Below are 22,269 nucleotides of genomic sequence, written 5' to 3' on the forward strand. Positions count from 1 at the left end.
GTGCCAGGCAGGCCAAGCTTGGAAGGAGTGGGGCCTGCTAGGCTGTCCACAAAAGAGAAAGCAAAGAAATTGGCTGAGGCGTTGCTTGCTGCTATTGTGTGTCTGTTTTCTGAGAGCCACCTAGGGTCACTTCTGAGTCCTTAGGAATATGACCTGAGCAGAGAGAGTGGAAATTTAATACTTGCTTTGTCAGATACATTACGTCTGGTTTGAAATTTTTATTTCCTCATATGATTGTAGCTGCCTCTGCTCCTTTGCTCACATTAGTGTGCTGTATAAGCTGACAGTGTTTTCACCACTCTGTCCTCAGACACTGTAAAGAATTGTGAGGTTTTATCATTGGTAATCGATTCTGGCAGCTCCAGGTATTTGCTTGTATTTATATATTCCTATATAGATCTGCAGCTTCCTTCTCTTGCCTTGCTGCTTGTAATGCTAAAAGCAGTTTACCAGTGAACACTGCATTTTGTTACCGAAGTTGTGCTCATTCAAGTTTAAGCATGGGGCATGCAACAAGAAGGGGACAAAATATACCTGATGAAGGACTAATTTTGTAGAAGGTAGAGAGCTGAATTTGCTATGTTTTCGAACCTTGCAGTTCTGCTGTCAGAATCTTTTAAGTGTAAATCAAGGTATCAAATCTATGATACCTTGAGAAACAAAGTCATGCAGACAAACTACAGAAGTATAAAGAGTACTTTTGCATGGAGGTCTGCATAGAGTAGGCATATAGCATCCAACAAGAGCTTGTTCATCTTGTTTTGTGGGTCACATTTACAGGAAGAAAGTGTATCATGGAAAGCAGCAGTAGCCTTCCTAAGGACTCATCAAGAATTAAATCAGAAAAAAGCTAGGATACTTTCGGGTGAGGGAGATGGAACTGGTTGGTACATTGTATACTGCTGACCAGGTTGTGGTTACATATTGAAGATGCAGTTTTTCTGATGCTATAACTCTTCCTTTTTTCTCTCAGCATTTTGTTGAGTATTACTGTGACACTGGTTGAGGCTAAGTTTAAAAACTTTTTAGGCTAAGCATTATATTGCCCTAGGCTGAAAGAGCCTAAAGTCTATTCTAATTTAAAGTAATTTATTCTTGTGTCATCATTGCCTTTTTATCTTACATAATTATTTTTTACCCCTGGAGACTCTTTTGCATATTCATGCATACAAATAGATCTACTCTTTTGTTTTCCTAATCCATCCTAATACTCTTTGCTTGTCACTTTTCCCACTTGAATTCCTTTTTACTACGTGTTGGCAGCTTAGAGTCGTACATAGTATTTGATATAAAATTTTCTCAGAATCTTGTATTACACTAGTTCCTCCTTTCCTTCCTTGGGAACAGTTCTGCTTCGGCCAAAAGCTTCATTTCTCTTTCAGGGTTGCATGGCCTCAGTGCTTTGTAGTGCTCCTGAGAGGAAATTCACTTAAGTTTTTTCCTTTATCAGCTTCAGAATGAAGAAGAGGCATCAGAGAGCAGTGAAATAACTGAAAGTAGGAATGTTCTGTTATAGAAACAACTTGTGCAAATGACTGTTGGGGGTGCAGGTGCCCAGGGCTGGCAACAGTGGCGGCAGCGGGGGCTCCGTGAGGGGAGCCGGGGCTGCTCCAGCTGGACACAGCCAGTTCCGGCTGGACACAGCCAGTTCCAGCTGGACACAGCCAGTTCTGGCTGGACACAGCCAGTTCCAGCTGGACACAGCCAGACACAGCCAGTTCCAGCCGGATCCAACTGCCCACTGCAGGGCATGGCTGAGCCATGGCGGGGGCTCCATGGGAAAACACAGGTAAAGAAGGGCAAAAAATGCTGCACAGGAGCGAGGAGAACAAAGTGAAAGAAACATCTCTGCAAGCATCAGGTTCAGTGAAGAAGGAGGGGGAGAAGCTGCTCCAGGGCACCAGAGCAGATTCACCTGCAGCCCATGGAGGGGGCCCTGAAGGAGCAGGTTTATCCTGAAGGACTGCAGCCTGTGGGAAGCACCCACACTAAAGCAGAGGAGAAATGAGAGGAGGAAGAAGCACTGGGAGGAGCTGTTATTGACTGACCACAACCCTGGTTCCCATCCCACTGTGCCCCTTGGGCTGGAGGAGGCCAAGGAGATGGGAATGCAGTGATGTTGAGCCTGGTGTGAGGGAAGAACAGAGAGGGGAGGGTCTTTTTAGTTTTGTCTCTGTTACCATCTCATTTTTAATTTTAATTGACAAAAAATAAAATTTCCCCAAGCTGAGTCTGGCCCATGACAGTAGTTGCTAAGGGATCTTGTCTTCATTTTGACCTACAAGATTGCCATATTATTTTCTCCCCCAGTCCTGCTGACAAAGGGAAATGAGAGAGCAACTGGGTGAGGGTCTGGTTGCTGGCCAAGGTCAACCCATCACAAGAAGTTATGGCATCAGCTGTACTATCACTTATGTACCACCATGACAACAAGGAGATGATGTAACACAAGGGCTTTGCTCCTGATAAATATTCAAATATAGGAAAATTTATACCTGGTCTGTCTGAATTGGCAGTCTGAGAATTTGACTTGCAAATACTCCTTATAAAAGAAGGAAAGTGAAATGAAATGCATTAATGAAAGACATTCTAGTGCTGGTAAAAGATCACAATATTATAAAATTGAATTGTCAGGTTAACCTGTGCTAGTGTGTTCAGAACTGAGGAACTGTCTCCCAGTAGTGGTGTTGGTGCTTCAGGAAGATGTGGAAGATGAGTCAGCAGTAGGCATCAAAGCAGAATATGAATAAGCAGTGTTTTTATAAACCCAAATGTTATTTTTGATGTAATAGTCTGAATTTAGGAAAACTGTGGTTTGCTTTTATTTTTTTAAATATGTATTATATTGTATGTATTATATATATAAATAAAAAAATATACTGTCACTCAGTCTGGTTTGGTAAGAAAAGTAGAGGGGACCTGTAACTTTGCAAGGCTCCAGCATTTGTTCTGCAGATGCTCAGGTTAAGCAAACTCATTGGATATCCTGGCTTGGAGTGGTTTCTGAGGGATTACAGTAAGCAGATGACACACTGACTTCATGGGGGACACAGTTAGGAACAACAGAATTTCCAGTGGATGAATACTCTCCAGGAAAAAGTGCCAGCTACATCAGCTGTTAAATGGAAGAATCTGAGAAAACGGCTTTCCTGGGAACTTGATAACTTAAGTTTTTGTTGTTTTGTTCAGATTTCGTGCAGTATTTTGGAAAGCAAGCTATTGGAATGATGTCTTTAGGTGCTATAAATTTGGGTGTACATTCAACCATGCCAATTTCCAAGGAGTAAGAGAAAAGGCATCCCACCTTCATGGCATTGTGTCCCAGGGAGTCAGGATGCTGGCCAGCATGATGGAGTCCTGAAGATGCCCGGTCCATGGGCTGGAGTAGGTGGATGGTGTAGATGTCTGGTGAGGATGTGTGGGGTAGATGACCTATGCTTGGAGGCAAAGTATCTTTGCTGAAGCCTCAGGAATCAGAAATGAGAGCAAGTAAATTTTGGTGAGGTCTCATGCAAGTATCACCAGTAAAACCAATTTAAACATCTACTTAGAATCCAGTTCTAAAAAGCATCATGTTAACAGTGGAGACAGCCATTATCTCTACTCTAAGTATCAACAACTAATTATGGGTGGATAAATAATGAATTTGTGATTGCAATGATTAGGGTGCTAATTATAACTGCTAATAGGCTGTTGCCTTATAAAACAGCAGGAAAGTGCAAGTTATTTTGAAAGTTAGTTTTTCTAAGTAGATCTGTTATTGCTGGATTTATCCAACAAGGTTTCCACAGCAACATTTATTGGAATATATGTATGGTCACCAGAATCAAAAGAAGGAGTAGTCAAAGATCAAAAGGGTTCACAAAAAGTCTTAAAGAAGGATTTCAATTTTGTCTAATATAATTGTGAAAGATTAGAATCTGTGAAAGGTAGTTATGAGAGGAAGAATTTAATGTACATAGATTGTGAGATAGGTGTCAAAAGGAGAAGGATGTTGCTAGTAAATGGTATTTTTAATTACAGAATCAAGCTAGTTGTACTTGGTCTAGGTATGTGTCTGTTTTTTAAAGTGGCCTCTAATGATAAGTACTTATTAAACAGTTTGCCCAAGATTGATTCCCTACCATTCAGCTCCTGAAATAATAGCTTGGTGTGAGTGAAATGTAACACATTTTTAAAATCACAAAAACAACAGGATAAAATGGTCTCTGATTGAACTGAGAGGTCTCAGATATGAATTGAACACCATAATGGTATTCCTGGCCTTAACTTTGACGTATGGCCCAATTGTCATGTTTGCTTTATTACATGGCAAACAAGACAATTAGATCTATATGAAAGCTATCTTGAGTCAATGTCATGATGAACTGCATTAAAAAGAAATAACTGTGAAAATGGAAACATTTTTTGAAAGGAAAAATTTAAAAAACTTTGTGATTCAGACTGTATGAACCCACACAAACACTTGGATAATTGTAAATCTGTGTTGTTAAACTACAGACAAAGGGAAAATGTAGGGAAAAGATGGATTAATCAAACGTCAAATGCCACCATTTTCTAGTAATGATTTCTAGTAATGATAATGAATTTCCTATTTACTGAGTGTATTTTATTACTCACTGTAGAATGAGTTTACTTAAATAGGCAGGGATCACTGCTGGATGACACATGGATCTTTGAACAGCATTTAGCTCGAAGATTTTATTCTTAAAAGTGGTCCAAAGATTTCAGATAATACTTAACAACATTAAAGAGTTGTAATGACTTATAATTTATTTAAGAATTTTTAATGTACTTAAGAGCGTTTATTTTTATTGAAGTGTGACAGATGTGTACGTGGGTATATTGTGAAGCACACATTTGCAAAATGATTGCTTCTTGTAAAGGTTTTCTATATTTTAACTAAGTGGCATGGTCAGTGCTGAGTGTACAAGTGGTTGCTGTTACTCTCAGGACAAGCGTTCCATGCTTGAGTGGCACGGGCTTTGGGTGGCCGTGTGCTTGGCAGGTCAGTGCTGCCCTGCAGAGATGCTCACTGTGAGGAATGTCACGCAAGAAGCATGCAAAAAGAAAAAAAAATCGGCATAAGGTGCCAGCGTCTCTAGATAGCATTTAATTTGAAAACTTACTGGATTTCTAGTTATAAATGAGATTAAAATAAAAATAGCGCCGTGGCCCAGTTTGTACCCTGGCGCGTACCCTGGCTATTCGTGAGCATGAGGCTGAGCGTACCGAATTGTTCAGCCCCGGGCCCGGCTGTCCCCCCCGTGTCCGCAGCCGGGCAGCTCCGCTCTCCGCCCGTGCACCGAGGCCTCGCGGGGCGGCCACCGCCGCAGGGCCTGGGGCGAGCGGCGGGATGAGCTCCCGGCCCGGGGCGTGTCACGTACGGCAGCAGGAATGCGGCGGGCTCCGGGGGACACGCGGTGCCCGCCCCGGCCCGGCCCGGCCCGACCCGCCCGACCGGCGGGGCCAACCGGGATCCGACCGGGCCTCGCGGGGGCGGGCGCTGACGGCAGCGGCGGCCGCAGCGAGGCGGGCCCGGGCCGGGCTGGGTTGGGCCGGGCCGGGCGGCTCCCGCCGGCGCTCAGGAGCTCCGCCCGGCGGCCGCTGCGGGCTCCGCGGCGGGCTGAGTGACGTGTCCGCGCAGCGGGGCAGCCGCCGGGGCCCCGGCGCAGCGGGCCGGAGCGGGCCGTGCCGGGCGGCGGCCGCCTCGGAGCGTTCGGCGGCGGCTCCGGCCGCGGCGGAGGAGGTGGGTGCTCGCTTCGCGCCGGGCCCTTGCTCCGTTGTTGTCACGGAAAGTTTGGTCCTCGGAGGGTGGGCTCGGTGTTTGGTGCGGAGACGCCCTTCAGGGGCGGGGGCTGCCTCGCCGGGGCTGCGGGGGCCCGGGGCAGCAGCCGCTGGGGCAGGAGCGGGACACGCATGGTGAGAGATTGTCATTAAATAGGATTTGCCCGAGCGAGGTGGGTCACCGAAGAGAGGATGCGAGGGGTCCGTAAAATCCTTGGCCAAACTTCTCGCTGCTGAAGTGTGGTGAAGTTTCTTCCGCGAGGTTTTCGCGGGGGGTTTCTCGCTTGGTGTTCCGCGGTGTGGGGAGCCGCCGGCTCCAGCTTCCCTCCCCTCTCCATCAGCTGCGGACACGGCTGTGGAAAACAGAACTCCCGTGGGAGCTGGAGTTCCTTTCCTTCCCCGTTCTTCAACGCTGGTGTCTACCAGGTTTTTAGTTGGCATCTGCAATTAAATTGGATGTCTTGACACAGGGGAAAAATACTTATTCGCAACAACACTGTCATTTTATGTATGTTTTCATTTGGTTTCTTTGTAATTAACGGTGCAGCTATTGGAGAAGTTACGTAGTTGTTTGTGGGGATCCCAGACCATGTAGTCGCTTTTGCGAGATGCCCTGCGCTTACAGGGTGAACTAAGAAGAGCTTTGAAAGATTGCCCAGTCATGCACTGGACGAGTGAGTGAGCAGGCTGTGTCAGGAGGCAGTACCAAGTGCTGGGAAAGGCAGCTGCTAATAATTTGACTACAGCAAAGGCTTATTTTAAAGATTTTTAGGTGTTGCTTGTATTTTTGGCCAAAACAACTAAATTCTGTCATCCTTCATTTACATATTTCTTCAATCCTTCAATGTTCTTTCTTTCTTTTTTTTCCCTTTCTTTCCCAAAGATCCTAAGATCATGGCTTTTCTCTTGAGCTAGCAGGTTTTCAGTTGTTTAATTGAAATGTAAAAAAGCATCTTTCTGTTTCAGTCTTCCATTTTAACTGTTAGCATAAAAAGGTGTAGGGTTGGGGTCTTTTTTTCATTTTTATTCGGGGAATAAAAAATACTGCTTAAAAACTGTTTCATGCTAAATAAATACAGTGAGATTCTGCCAACATGTGTTAGTTTGTGGCTATTTTTATTGTAAATAAAATATTTTTTTCTGAAAGCCTTCACTCTGCTTGATGAACCCCAGTGAGCAATCTGTTCTGCAGTAGAAATGAAGTATAACATTTTTAAAATTTTCTGTTGGCATTCAGGAGACACAGGTTTATTGCCTGAATGTGGGGGCATGTTTGGTGCCTACAGCTTCAAGCCCATTATTCAGGCAGAGGTTCTGGCTGTTCTGCTGTTTTCTTCAATGCACCCTTCATTCTTTTCACTTGGGTGATCTGTTTGATCTTGATAATCTGTCTGACTTGCTTTGTTTAATCCATCTTGTCTTTTTTTTTTTCCCCTTCTCACCCTCAGGCTTAGTATTCCATGAACTAGTTACATGTGTTTATCTGGTTATGAACAGTAGTTCTTTAGGTACTACCTTGAAATCTGATATTTCCCGAAGCTTTACAGTCAGATTTCAAGATATTTATAATATATTCTGTGGATTCCTTAGGTTACCTGTGGCACTGTACATGAGACATGACTGTGTGAGTGATGGCAGGCGTCTTGTGGTGCTGCTGGGTTTATCAGCTTCTGTGGCTGATACCCACAGATGGATGTGGTAGGAGAAAGGACCATGGAAGCAGACTGACCCCTGAGCAATGGGCTGTGCATCACCTCCTGCTGAATGTCGGGCCCTGGCAGCATCCTGGGGGTTTGCCCTTCAGGAGCTGGGGTGGAGAGGAGCCCCAGTGCTGAGTGATGGCTGTGTGCACTCTGGCGTTGCAGCTCTGAGATGTGGGAGCCAAATGCACCAGTCTTGTGCTATTGGCTCTGACAGGCCAGTTATGAGCACACTGAAGTACTGACAAGGGGATTGCCTCCTTGCCTCCATGCTGAGGAGCTCTCTGTGACCCTGAGCTGTGCTAATGCTTAGCACGATAGGCTGTGATTTCACTCACCAGTAGACAGCAGAAATCCTTTCCCACACTGGAATACTGTAAAACAAACTTTATCTTGCCAGGCTGGGCTGGATGTGGCTCTAACCTGGTCTCATGGAAAATGTCCCTGCCTCATGCAGGGCAAGGGGGTTGGAACCTGGGTGATTTTTCAGGTCCCTTTCAACCCAAACTATTCTATAATTCCGTGAAGAAACTTCGGTTGATTCTGAGCTGTTTAGGAATCACTGCATAGTTTATAAACATTTGAAGGAAGACAACAAACCTGAAAGGCTATTGTTAAATTTCATAATTGTTAACGGAATTTAATGCAATTGGGAATAGCACGTTGCTTATTTGTAAAACAGGAAGTCTATTAACTGCTTCTATATAAATTAGAAATTATTTTTAGAATCTGATGTAGAAAATTTATAAACGTCAGTCTATTTCTGAAGCAGCCAGGAAGCAAAAGCTGCAGTCCAGAAGAAGGAGGACCAATTTACCAGTTTTGATTCAGACTTTGAGACTAAGTTTCGTATGTTGTGCAGAACTGCAGTTAGTTTATTTGTGCATCTCTAGTATGCTGTTCTCAATTTTGTATGTGATGGAGAAATGAGCTATGTGAGGTACAAATTTTCTTTAATTGACATATGTGGGACAGTAATTTTGTTTCCGCTTTTGTACAGTGACTTCTATTTCACTTTTTTCTTTATTGTATTTCCATTTTACAGTTTTACTTTAGAATGTTAGAAGGGATCCCATGGAGTTGTTGTATGGTCTCTAAAAGGTATTTTTTAAACTACCTTTCTGTAAGTTCAGCTTCCTGATGTTTTTTTGAGCTGTAAGTGCATTTCTGGACTATCCTTGGATGCTTCTTGTGGAATATCTATTGTGGCAGTTGTACCTTAGAGAAACTTTCTTTGGAGTTACAGTGTTAAACACTGTGAATGCAATTGTTTTTACTTTTTGCACCTTTTGTATGTTATAATGAAACGATAAATGAGGTTTCATTGGTAGTGATATGAATTAGTCTTTCATTTTGTGTGTATTTGACAACATATGAGGAAGGCGTTTTTCATATCTAAGATCATATTTTGTTAAAATCAGCATTTGTTACTGATACTTTTCTCCCACTCCCATTCCTCTTAATACAATGTCATTCCTATTGTTACATCTGTTAGTGGAAAATTAATATTGGTAAATTCATTTCTGAATCTAGTAGTAGTTTAGTGAGTAGAAAAGCTGTAAGCCTGGATGCTTGGAAATTTTCAGAGATTGGTTCATAAACTGAAGCCTGAGAATTACTTAGGGGAGACTCTGGGAGTATCATGAGGGAGAGAGGCTCCTTATTAGAGGGAGGTAGGAGGCAAATGAGCAAGGTAAGCCAGAATTCTCATTGTGGACCTATACAACTAAATCTTGGTGTTCTTTTTGTTTTCAAATCTTTCTCAGTAAAGTCACTGCACGTGCGTGCATGTGGTTTGCAGAACAGAATGTTGTGACTCAAGTTCTGCCACATATCCATGGAAGAAAACTGCTGCGTTATTATTAACATCGTTTGAGATTTTCATCCATTGGACATTTTCTTATCGTAAAGAATCTCGAGTTTACTTGCACCAAAATATTGTAGGTTATTTAGAAACCAGGAATATGTAAAAGTAGAACTTGTTTTTAAGGGGAGTGATGAGAAGAAATGCTAAACAAGAGTTGAAAAATATGTTTTCAAACTTGTTTTTTAGATCAGAAACTTGATTCATGTTTATTCTGAAATGCCTGAATCAGCAAGACTGTGGGAAGTGATGCATAACTGCACAACATTGATTATGTCCTACATGTTCACTGCTCAGTCAGGAAGCCTGAAGCTTAATGTCAAATGTGTGGGTGAAGCAGTTAAGCAGAGCAAAATAAATTGTTCTACTTACATGCTGCTGAATAGGGGCATTATCTTGGGAAAATCTGTTTCAGTGACTTACTGTACTGTACAATACTTGTTACTTGGGACTGAACCATGAATGTGAACTGTTAGGATCCAAGCTCAAGGTCAAACAGTCACTCTTGTTTCTCTTCTGTGCTCCCTTGTTTCTCAAAATGCTTAAAAAATTACAGAAATTGTATGAATACTTTTTTCCTTTGCGATATAGACTGTGCATCTCAAAAACTTCCAAGAGAGAGGGTAAACGTTATTTCCTCATCTGTAAAATGGTCTAATAACATACTGAGAAGTAGATGGCAATATTTAGATTTCCTGGTAGGATCACAGTGAGTCTTGAGCTTATGTCTCTTGTTTTTATATTTTTCACTTTTCTAAAGCGTTCTCAGTCTCATCCTCAGTGTCCTTTTAGAATTTCATGCTTAGTATTCAATATTGTTGCAAACCGTGGATTGACTAATTTGAGTTTTAAAAACTTCACTTTCAAATTGTAGAAGGTTGAGAGGAAAGATGTCTACTAGATAATTTCCAAATCAAGGAAAGAGTGAAGAGTGCTGATGTTTGGACTAGATGCCGAACTTGTGTGGGAATCTAGCTTCCATTATACATTTTTTTGAAGACAAGGGCTGTTCTTGTTCATTGCAAGTGCTATTACTATGTTTCTTTCTTCCTGTAATTAATGATTTAGCAGCTGTATTACCTGATTTCTGATTTATTTGAATAAAATTTTGGTGTTAGAAAATCTATGAAAATAGTGTTATTCTTCTAGAGCACGTGTTTTAACTTTGCTATTAGAAATGTATTTCCATATTTTCGTCCGTATATTTTTGAAACTTAGTAATAAGATTCTCTTTACATTCTTAATAACTTATTCATCAGATGAAACACACTTGTTCAACTGGATGATTTTCAAATGATCAGATAGAATGAGTTGTCCTCGATGAGAAACAACATGGTTACTTCTCCAAGGACAGTAGTACCCAAAGAGCTGAAAATGTTTAGGTAAAGTGTCTCTGTCAGGACCCGGTTTGCAGGCAGCAGTAGTAACTGAATATTCATTTCAGTGTATCCTTTCACTTACATCGTTGGAAACAGTTTCTGGTGGAAATTTTCATCAGTTATCATCAGTATCTTTAAAGACAACCTATGCCATGTAAAACCAGGGTGCATGGATTTAGTGCAAGTTGAAACAAGACATTCTGGTTTTGTAATGAATGTCTGACTAATGTACAGTTGGAGTGGAAAAAATGCTTTATTGACTGTATCCATAAATAACATTTCCGTGGCTTTTTTTTTCAAGTTAAGACCTTGATTTGCTGCAGAAATGAAACCCTCCCTGTGATGAAATTGTCTTTTACATGTAAGGCTGATCAGGATTACTGTACTAAATGATATTCTGGTGCATTTTTAATAAAAAGCATTTCTAAACTCTCTTCATAATAATTCTAATTACAGAGGTATTATAATAATATGTATGCAGCTAAACCCTGTATAGGTTTACATCACAATTGAAGTGTACTGCAGCATATGAGGATCTTCTCTAATTAAAAATTAGAAACCTTGATGAGGATATTTCCAATTAAGGTAGTTCTTCATATCCAGCATTGATATGACTAATCTGAATTAAATTTAAAAAAGGAAATTACAGAAATATGATTGCTTTTCCAGATCAAGTTGCTTGATTGCTGTCAAATTATAGCACTAATTAAGAAAAATGCTCTTAATATTAATATGTTTTTATTTTGCTTGTGTGTGGGACATGAAGGATCTTGGTCTTCGCCCAGTGATGCAGTGTTCCAGTTTGTGTGGCACAGAAGAAAAACAGATCATTCTTGATTTAAAGCATATGATGCCAGTGTTCCCTTTTGATTCTTCAGAGGCTTGCAATTTGTTACAGTACTCTTGACCTCCAGGGTGGTCTGCAAATTCTGGGGTGATGCCGTGCCCGTCTTCTTACTTTGGGTATTCACATCGCTGCCAGGACAAAAGACAGGAGCAAGGCTCATTTATTAAAAAGTCAAGTGTCCTAAATGCATGTTTGGAAACTTCTTCCTTTCCTTTTTTATGCATATTCCTCTCGCTCCTTGAACATTTTTAAGTCATGCCTTTTCTATTTGTAAAGTAAACGTGTTGCTACTGAGCTTAATAAAACCATATGCTTGTGTTGGATTCAGCAAGGTTCTGCTTTTGCAGAATGTGATTGTGGTCTAGGTGAGTGTGCTGCTCCAGGGCTGGAAGCCTGGTGGGATTTGGAGATTGGTTTTGGTGGTGCCTGGCTGGCTGTAACTTGAGGCTGGTAACCAGTGGAGAGCCCCAGCTGTCCACCACAGGATGTTATGCATGAAGTGGAAGTCCACCAGCCCTTGCTCATGGAGTTTGCAAGTGGCTCCAGAGTGGGGGAAAGGGATGTGCTTGAGATTCAGGCTGTCATTCACAGGGCCTTGGGCAGATGGGAGGAGCTGGCTCGCAAGAGCTCTGTGGAATTCAGCAATGAGGAGGGTAAGGTTACACACCTGGGAAAGAATGTCTCCTCGCAGGGGAAGGGTTCCTCTCACACAGCACTTGTCAGACCACACCTGCAGAATGCACACTTGCATCCAGTTTTGTGTCCACACCTCACCCCAGTACAGGAGAGATGTGGATAAAACTGAGCAAGTTCAGCACAAGGCTGCTACAATGTCAGGGAGTGGCAGCAGTGCCCTGGAGGAGAAAGGGGCTTCATGGGGGCCTGGCAGCGTGCTCCCACCAGCTGGCAGACTGTGAGGAAGGGGGCAGGACCACAGGCTGTGTCATAACTGAAGTAAGAGTAGTTCTAGCTAGATAGAAGGACAATGATTTTTTCTGGGAGGACAACAAAACAAGGTGGCAGGATGTCTGACAGGGTTGTGCAGTCTGTCTTTACAGATTTTTATCTACTGAGACTATCTCAGTAGATAAAGCAGCCTGGTCTCACTTGGTAGTGGACAATGGCTTGGAGCAACAGAGCTACATGACCTCCTCCCAACCTGAATGAATCTATCAAGCAGTGATTCTGTAACTTGCCTTGCAATAATAATCTGTAGAGGGGAAAAACATAAATTTACCAGTGCTGATTTCACTGTGATCAGGATCCTATGGACGAATCTACAAATGCAATCTTTGCTTCCCCCCTATTTTCCCTTCCTCTAAGTGGTGTACTGAGCAGGAATGTAGGTGAAGAAATGTAATACATTTTAAAAAGAAAGGTTAGAAAACCTTCAGCCATGTTTTTGGGGTGTCTCTGTAGATTACTGCTTTTTCAGGGCGTGCTGTTGCTGTATCTTCTCTGGCTTTGAGCAGGATACTGTTTGGTGTGAGAAAGGGAGCAGAAAAAGAAGCAAAGTAGCTTTTGTTGAAGTGGATTTTCTATTTATTCTGAAAAATGTGCATCTCTGCAGATCTGGCCTTGTTTGGACTTCTGTAAGAAACAGAATGTCACCCAACTTCAACTGAGCCAGGAAATTAAAAAAAATTAATGGGCTTCCCATTAATTTTCTACCTGAACCTATGTGCTTCCTTTTTTATTCCATTGCTTGTGATTTCAGTAATTTTCTTTGCTAAATTTAAGAATAAAATCTGTTTAGAACAGGACTCTTAGCCATTAATAAAACTAAATATATATTAAAAGAAATAATGATCTGCTCTTCATACAGACTTTAATGGCTTACAGCATGGGATGGGAAGCTGCCATAATATAAATGGCTGCTTCATTCATACTCACTGTAGACACCTCTTAAAAATTTTACAGTCCATGTTTCTTAGGAATAACTTGTATGGAGAACAAATTGTACAATCAGTTTTTATTTTTTCTGTCTGTAAGAGAGCCTTCTTGAGCTACAGGAGGAAAAAATAGGAAATTAACCTTCTACCTTCTGCCTTCTTCTATGTTGTAATTTCTCTGTACTGCTGGAAGAATCTTCATATCAAATTTGAGTGAGATTTATTTCCCAATGGGAGTTCTGTAGTTCTGGGTGGAAGAAGACTCAACTGGGCATTATAGGCAATATTCACTAAGTCATGTGGCCACAAAGGGATTTTAGACATTCAGAGGTTTTATTTTCTCAAGTTTTCTTGTTTTGATGTTATTTTTAACCTTAATTTTTAGACTTTCAGGCTTTCTCAGAGACATTGCATTTCTGCTTAGACTAACCTTTCTCCACAAGTCAGTTTACTGGAAATCAGTCTCCTTGATTCAGCTTCTGTTTCCTATTATAAAATGTTAATTCTCTCTGCAGTGTTACGAATGAAGAATCCTGATATTGCTGCAGTTCCAGTGCACACACCCATAAGAGAAGGTGTGTGAGTCACCATTACTCAGGTGATATTTCTTAGGGTGATAGAGCTGAGAAAGCTTGGCAGCAAAAAGTGCCCTTTGGGAGCTCAGCACATAAATGCTGTGCCCCCAGGTCTGAATGCTGCACTGCCTTGTAGTTTTGGCAGAGCTTGTGCTGGTCCCATTTTTGTTACATTCTGACTCCTGCACAAGTAATGACTGTTGGAAAATAGTTTTGTTGAAGTGGAAATGCAGATGTTGATCAGTATTTGTAATCCTTCAGCTGAGAACTGGTAGTCTGTTGTTTGTCTCACAATTAGAGGAAATCATTGAACAAAATCAGATATGCAGACACAGCTGAGAAGCCTAGTCCTAGAGGCAAAAGGATTTACCAGAGGTTAGGAGAAAGGAAAACTGAGTCTCAAAGAGGAATGTTGACGTTCTTCTGTAGTCTTTGGATAAGTATAAAAGTGTCTTTGCCTTTGTTTCATTTGCTGAAGCTGCCCTTTGCTGTGGAATCAGAATTTGAGTCTCTCAGGTTTTGCCGGTATTAGCACTTTGAGTTTGTGAGGTCTGCTGTGAACATCACAGACTCTCACTTCCTTCAGTACCAGTTTCCATGGTCAAAGGTGAGTGTAGCTGGTGGAAAATTTGAAGAGAGCTGTCCTTAGGGACCATTTTACACTTGGATGATTTTGGTTTCTGGTGTGAGCCATTGGAGATCTGACTGCTTTAACTGTGGGGGACTTCCCTGCATTAGAAACATTGCCCATGAACATCTGACTTTAATGTGGTATTTTATTTTCTTTTTTCCTTACATACCAACTTAAAATTTAGAAAGCATTGCAAACTTGCTCAGGAACTGAACATATTGCAGTATAATAAGGGACCTGTCCTGTTGTGGTTTTTGCCTTTCAGAATGCCTGCTTTTATTCCTGATTTTTAGTGCCAAACTTAGGAAGTTACTAGCTAAACATCTGGAATAAAAGCATGCTATTGTGCTACGAGTAGGATTGTTTTTTTTTTTAACAGTAGTCTTGTAGGCTTGGAATGGTTGGGGTTTGCCTAGGTAGTTTGGTTCAGCTGTAAGTGGGTAGGTAAAGTGGGAACTTAAAAAATTGGAAAACTATCTTTAAATAGGAGCAAGAATTGCCCATTCCTCCTCACAGTTTGGCAGGAAAGGACTGGATGAAAACATCAGGAAGTAGTCATTGGAAGTGAGGGCTGGTGTTTAGACCAGAGGGGGTCAGCTGCCTTTTGTCAAAGTGCCCAGGGGCTCCTTGGCCTCTCCCCTGTGTCTGCTCCATGTGGGGCACACAGGGGAAATATGGGAAAAAGGAGACACCTGCAGACCACCTTTGTGGCCCACAGCAGTCACTGCTATCTCTACCCACATCCAAAGCAAAGAAGGTGATGAGCACCAAGTCAAGTGAATTACTTTCACTTCTGGATACCAATGGGAATAAAGTAACTTTGAGAGCTTCTTTCGGTCCCCTTGTTCCTGTGATTGCTGTGGAGTCTGAAAGGGTGAACTTGGAGTCATTAAACAGAGGGTATACTGTGTTTGAGAAAACAATGTTACATGGGGGAAAAGAGCTCCATATTTTTATAATCTCTGTGAAATTTTGAGTAAGGGCAGTTGTTCAGTTATTCATACTTTTATTATGAAATATGCATGAATATAATAACAAGTATTTCCTGTTTAATAAGGATTTTTTTCTTTTTGCAGTTTTTTAAATACCTTTGGAACAAAGTCTTCATATTCTGTGTCTTAAAAGCTGTTAATTTTTTAAATTTAATTTTATGTTAAACCAAGTAACATCTATGCAGTGGTCCCAATGCTGCATTTGGAATTCGGTGTTCATTGTGAGGCCCCAGTACAAGTGAGGGACTGGCAAACTGGAGCAAGTCCAGTAAAGGCCACTGCTATGGCTGGGGGTGGGAAGAGGTCAGGAGGGCTGAGGGAACCGGGTTTGTGTCATTTTGAGAAGAAAGGAATGAGGGGGATTGAATTGCAGTCTTCTATGTCTCAAGGCAGGGTGGGGAGGAAGGTGGAGCCAGGCTTTGTTCAGGGGTGCACAGCAGGAGATGAGAGGCAATGGCTGCAAGCTGCTGCAGCCCAGCTCCAGTTGGGCTCACAGGAAAACTCTTCCTGCACTTTCTGGTTAAACTCAGGAGCAGGGAGCTCTGGGAGGTGGTGAAACCTCCACCTTCAGGGGGTTTCATAACCTGGGGGGACAAAGGCCAGAGTAACCTGATCTAATTCTGAAAACACCTGTCTTGGGTGTATGAGACAACATTCAGAAGTCCCTTTCAGCCTTATTTGAGCTTTGATTTTCACAATTATTGTCTAAATGCACCTGTAAGCTGTGCTGTGTAACTCTGTTAGCAGGAGAAACAATGGGAAAAGCACTTGAGCTACAAATGCAAATGTACCATATACTGCTAGTAAAATTAAATCATCTGCCTTAATTTTGATTTAAACATCTTTGAGTTAGTTCCCCTGCCTCTCAGAAGAAGAGTGAAAAACTTCTCTTTGAAATATGGTGCTGATAGAGATCATTCATAAATGTACTGTCTGCTACATAATATGGCTATTATTTTCTTTTTGGAGGGTATTCATGCAATCTGTAATACACAACCTCTTCCCTGCTACAGGGTTTTTCTCAGCATCTAAAAAGTAGTGAAAAATATGTGGAACTTCAAAATAAGTTAATGTAAATGAACCCCTGAGGCATTCTTAAGTGAGAAAGTGTAGCTTTCTTCTTGTGAATAACTGCACTGTTCAGATGGGAGCAAGCAGGTCAGTGGGTAGGACTCTAACACTGGGTCTGTGTCCTTCTTTCTCACAATTCTTGTGTAATTTGAAGCATGTCACTGTGAGCTAGATCAAAATGGAAATCAAGCTCCGTGGCCCAGCTCTGTGTCTTGTTAATATTTGCTGGTGAGGAAGGAATTGATTTTAAAAAAATCATTGTTGGAAGTTAACTTTGATAGATTTTTAAAAGCTTCTATCATATATTTAAAGAAAAAAAAAATCATTCTGAAAGCCTTTTAGCTGCTCTCTTAAAGATGCATTTGAAAAGGTGCTGAGACTCACTTTCAGAGGTTTGCTTGGTATTACATGTATCACACTTGAAAACCTGTGCCCCAGTCATAAGCAGCTTTAAAAAAATGCAGGAAAATAGCCGTTTCTTCAAACCATAAATATCAGTTGTTTTGGCTGACAGTTTTGGTGGGGCAGGATGCATTCCAGACATCTGTAAGCAGGAACACGCCTTGGAGCTCTGCAGATACAAACTGTAGAGAAGCTTTAGAAGGAACACTGCATAGTGAAAGTATATAATGGAATTTATTGTGTTATTGACAGATGTTGGGTGAATCCTTTCTGAGCCTTGGCTCTGAAGCTACTTGATTTTGTCTAAGACTGGATTAAGAGTTATCAAAGCTTAAGACAGTTTAAAAGGGACTTTTGTATGCTTAGTAAATGTAGTTGTTATGAATTGTCTCATCAAAATAGTATCTTGTGCTACCAGAGTTGTTATCCTTCCTGGCACATCTGTCCTGATAATTCACCCTTGCAAACCTAATCTTAGGAAGGTACATTGCCTGGTGCCTCCTAGGGTTGGATCCTTTTTTGAAGCTTTTTTTTTCTATTCAGTTTTTCTGTAAGTGGTGATTGATTTGACCCTTGAATCCTGATCCATTTAGTTTAATATTTTGCCACTGTACCTTGAATTTCACTGTCTCCTTCAATTTAATCTTTCCATATTTGGGCTATGGACACTTTCCAAGGGCTTGGGCTGTTTTGTTGCCAGCAGAAGAGATAACCTCTTCACATGGACATCTATGGGCCACTCAAGAGTAGGACAGAAAATTCAGCATTGGCTCTTCCGCTGTCTTTTGTAGCTCTTGGAAACCTAATTTTCCTCCTCAGCCCTATTTTGAAATCTGTCTTTTTGACATGCTTTCACTTGAGTTAGAGTAAAACTGTGCTGGGGGCAGAGTGTGTGCTTTGCTTAGTACAATATATTTTCCTTCCAGATGATACTGGAATGTCACTATTAAGCAGCATTTTGGGGAAGGTGGGATGATGTTTCTCATGGGTTCTGGCTTTGCTCTCTTCAGTTGAGTATTCAGTACCAAAGCAGAGGAATGCTTTGTAGAGCTATTCTTTTCCTTAAAACATGAGATCAATGGCATTTGAGAAAAGAAGATGAAAGAAAAGATCCCCAGGAAGTTGCGCACTAGTACTTCACTCTCCTTAGGAAAAGTGGAAGTAAAGGGACTCAAACAGAATTTTTAAGATTAGCAGAACAAAAAACAGTGGAAAGAAGCTGTGTACAAGCTGTATAGTTAAATTTGTTATTTTTGATTGCTGAATAGAGAAAAGCATCATGAAAACTGATAAGCTTCCTAGAATTTTTATCCTTCACCCCTTCATGAATATTTTGTGATGGACTATATACTCCAAACAGACATTGAAATAACATATTTTAGTAATCTCCTTGTGATTGTCACAGTGGGAACTGCAGAGTACAAAATAGTTTAAAAACTTCATCTTTCTTCAGCTGGTTTACTGAGATCATTAAAAGAATTGGCTCCAATACTGAGGGCTGAGTACATAAAAATTTGGACTGCATTCATATTGAAGGAAGAAGCCAGGCAAATTTCCTCTCTTCCATAATGGTTTTAGCTAATAGGTATGAGCTTGGCCAAATTGAAAAGGAGTGTCTCAATATTTGGAAATTGTGTTCATCTACAAAACATGTTCTCTTCATTTTTGCAGAATTTTCCAGCCTGCTAAAGGTGCGGTGGATATACTAGAATGGACACAGAGGATTTCCCTCCACCACCACCAGAAGGTAATTGAAATAGTTTGGAGTTTAAGGCAAATTTTTCTGTAAGAATTTGATTATCTTTCCAGCAGTGATTTTACCTCTGCAACATTCCCTTTCCCCATATCACCCTAAGGCCTGGTCCCAGTGGTATTCTGTTGAAACATGAGCTCCTGTCATCTACCCTCCCTTGTTCTTGGGCTTCCTTCACTGGTGTAGTTAGAACATGATGGGAAAAAACATTGGAGCAATTGGTCCTTGCTCGAAAATATGTGTTTTCTATGGCAACTCCTTGTAGTCAGAGCACAGGCACAGAAGAATATTATGGATGCTGCCTGGACTAAGGGGCTCATTGTGTAAGGTTACCACTCAGTGCCCCTTGCCTGTTGTATCCTGGTGGCTGGGTGGCCTCTGGTGTAACCCAGGTTTGTGAGGGCACAAAGGTAGGATCTACAAAGACACTGTCTCACTGCCTTTTGCGTTTATGCTCAAAGAGAATGTTGCATGTGGTGTTTTTTTTATCCTGTAAGCACATCCTTGTGTAGTGCTTACTACTACATATTTTAATACTTAACAGGATTTGGCTTTTGGTAGCTGGATGTTGAGAGACTTCATAGAAATATTATGTCCTTGTTCTGGTCATCCCAAAAGATAAATTTATGGAGATCTGTGGTTTCTGCTTTTATTTCAGTTAAGTTGCTATTATAGTTTGTGTAGATAGGGATTTTTCTGTAAAATATTACCTGTTCCTTATACAGGACAATATTGCTTATGGACTTGTACTTTATTTTATATGTTGATAGAGATATGTAATAATATATATAAATAATATACATTATTACCTATAAGACATTTCACTTAATGTTCACACAGAACTTACATGAAGCCATTTGAGTATAAAAGCAAATTTAATCTTAGTTTTATTCAGCTGTAACTCTTGAGGAATTTGGGACTTGTCATTCTAGCTCAGAACTGCTTTCTCTCTAGGCACTGCCTCAGATAGAGGTCTGTTACTAGATACTGCCTTGGGAGTTGGGAGTGTGAAAGAAGCAGAAACTTGTGAAAACAGCTTTTAATGGGTTAGATTTCTGGCCAACATTATTGGCAGTTTCATTTATGCTCTGAGATATCACTTAGGTTATTGTTGGCAGCAATTCCTCGGCTGTCCGTGGCCTAATCCATGTGGTCAGGACCCTGAACTTAGCTTGGTTTTGTTTAGTGACAGTTACTGTGAAACTATCTCTATGGGATAATCCATCTCCAAAGCAGTGTAGTGCTGGAGGGGAAGAGCCATCCCTAAGGAATCAATATTTCCACTTGAGCAGAGGCTGCCGTTTTTCAAAGACAGCCAATAACTGCAGCAACAGCTCCAACTTTGTGCAGCATTTCAGCTGTGGGATAGATGCTCTGACAGGATTTCAGGGTGATGCAGTTCAGTGCACTTCCAGAATTCAAGTTCTTTCTTGGCAAAGGTTTTTGTGACATGTAGAACTATGTGTATCATGTCCTCATTTTCAGATGTGTCAGTTCTTAAGAGGCTGGGATTAGATTTATTCAACATAAATTGAGATTCTGTTATACCTAATCTTGCATCAATATCAATTGATAATTTTTTTGGGGAGGGGAGGGGAAAGGAGCAGGGGGGCGATTTTGAACAGGCTCCCCAGAGACCAGCACCAATCCTGACAGAGTTTAAAAAGTGCTTGGTTAATGCTCTCAGGCACATGGTATTATTCTGGGGTGGCCATGTGCAGAGCCAGGAGTGGGACTTTGATGAGCCTTACAGGTCCCTTCCAGCTCAGAATATTCTGTGATTTCTCTCTCATCTGAAAAAGCTTTTCTGAAACTAGTGGAGCTTGTATATTTTTTTAGTTTGTCATTGCTAACTCTCTTAAAAACCTATTAAAGGGATTTTCAGTGATAATGACACTAAAAGACATTTTAGTTCACTACCTAGCTAGTTCTCATTACCTGTTTTGCAGGTGGAAAAGAGGTGAGGATTTGAGGGCCAAGTATACACGTAACAATTAACAAATGAAGGCTTATTTTGCCTGCATATACAGTGGTCATCCATGTGTCTGTTCAGGAGGGGTAAGCAGCATCTGTCAGTGCCTTTGGACAGTGGGCACATGGGTGGGTTTTCCTAGCTCATAGTGGGGATGAGATTCCTGTTGGGTGCAGAGCCCTTTGCTACACCATTAAAAAAATTCTTACATTTGGCATAATGATTCTAAAATCCCACACTGGGGCCATGGATGAAATAAATTGCTTTTTTAAAAAGAAAATTCTTATGATATTGTGGGATTTTTTTTGTTTACTTATTTTTTGTCCTAACAAAGATAGCTGTAGTGCTGAAAGTCATGTGGGCTCCTTTCTAAAAGTGTATACCTTGCACTATAAATCTCAACTTTATTCTTGATGCTTACTTTTTCTATGGTTTTGCTAGGTAAATTCTCCACACTTATTTTTTATCAATTTTTTAATGCATGCAAAGGGGAAAAATAGTAGTAAACCATCTTTGTCATGGGGATGTTACAAGAAAAAAGTTGAAAGGTTAAATAATGTGTTTTCATTAGCCATAGCCATCTGTACCTTGTTTAAGTTAAGGTACAGTAAATGTCAATAGTGAAGCTGCTTCTGCCACAACTTGATAAGGAAAACAACATGTGATAAAAGAATGGAATGTAACATATTTTATTTGTTTTAATTTATTCTGCTTATGCAACTTTTCTGTTCATAAGTGTTTGGACATTCCATTCATGCATTGCTAATCAGGTAGTGACAAGTCTGTGCTGGTTGCCTTTCCTACCTCAGAGCAAATTCAAGCAGTGAGTAACTTGGAAAAATTATTACTGTGTGTTCTGTCTTCTAGATTTCTTTAAAAAGAGCTTCTTCTTCAAGCCAAATTAAAAATTTCCTAGTATTTTTCTCTGTGTATGTTCAGGGAATGTATGTTTTAGCAAACAGGAAGCAGTTAGAGTGGGGTAGATGCAAAGGCTTCCTTAGCTATGAGCAAAATCCAAAAAAAGTACTTCCAAAATGGATACTTGCAATCATAGTGCTAGCTTCTGTTCCCTTCTTTAGTGTGTCTGTACGTATGAATTTAGGTGTGAAGTGCAGGTATTTAGAATTTCTTACATAAAAGAATTCCATGGCTATCTTGTGAAATAAAATAGAGGATGATTCTTGTTCTGTCATCAAAAAATTCCTTTCTTGAAAGCTAAGTGAAAATGGCAGATTTTATTGTGACTGTAAGTTGTAATTATGCTTTTAATTGATTGCTGTGATGGAGTGTCCTTTACCAAACACATTTAGACAAGAAGAGGATTTTCTGTGGACTGCAGGCTGTGGAGGGAGGAATTACAAAACTGGTAGTTCTAAGAACGTGGCATCCCATTGAGACTGCTGT

The 22,269-nt window shown here is 40.9% G+C and overlaps 1 protein-coding gene across 5 annotated transcripts in view; it reads left to right on the forward strand.

Annotated features, from left to right (window-relative positions):
* The first annotated feature begins 5,648 nt into the window (after positions 1-5,648).
* ARHGEF10 (Rho guanine nucleotide exchange factor 10) overlaps positions 5,649-22,269 on the forward strand; it is a 110,927-nt gene continuing 94,306 nt past the window's right edge. For all 5 annotated transcript variants that reach the window (XM_059467876.1, XM_059467872.1, XM_059467873.1 and 2 more), the window contains exons 1-2: positions 5,649-5,749; positions 18,812-18,887. In XM_059467876.1, coding sequence (XP_059323859.1) covers positions 18,851-18,887 — 37 coding nt within the window. In that variant the 5' untranslated portion in view covers positions 5,649-5,749; positions 18,812-18,850. The remainder of the gene's footprint in view (positions 5,750-18,811; positions 18,888-22,269) is intronic.

The sequence above is a fragment of the Ammospiza nelsoni genome, chromosome 3 (assembly GCF_027579445.1).
Source record: "Ammospiza nelsoni isolate bAmmNel1 chromosome 3, bAmmNel1.pri, whole genome shotgun sequence".
Taxonomy (NCBI): Eukaryota; Metazoa; Chordata; class Aves; order Passeriformes; family Passerellidae; genus Ammospiza; species Ammospiza nelsoni.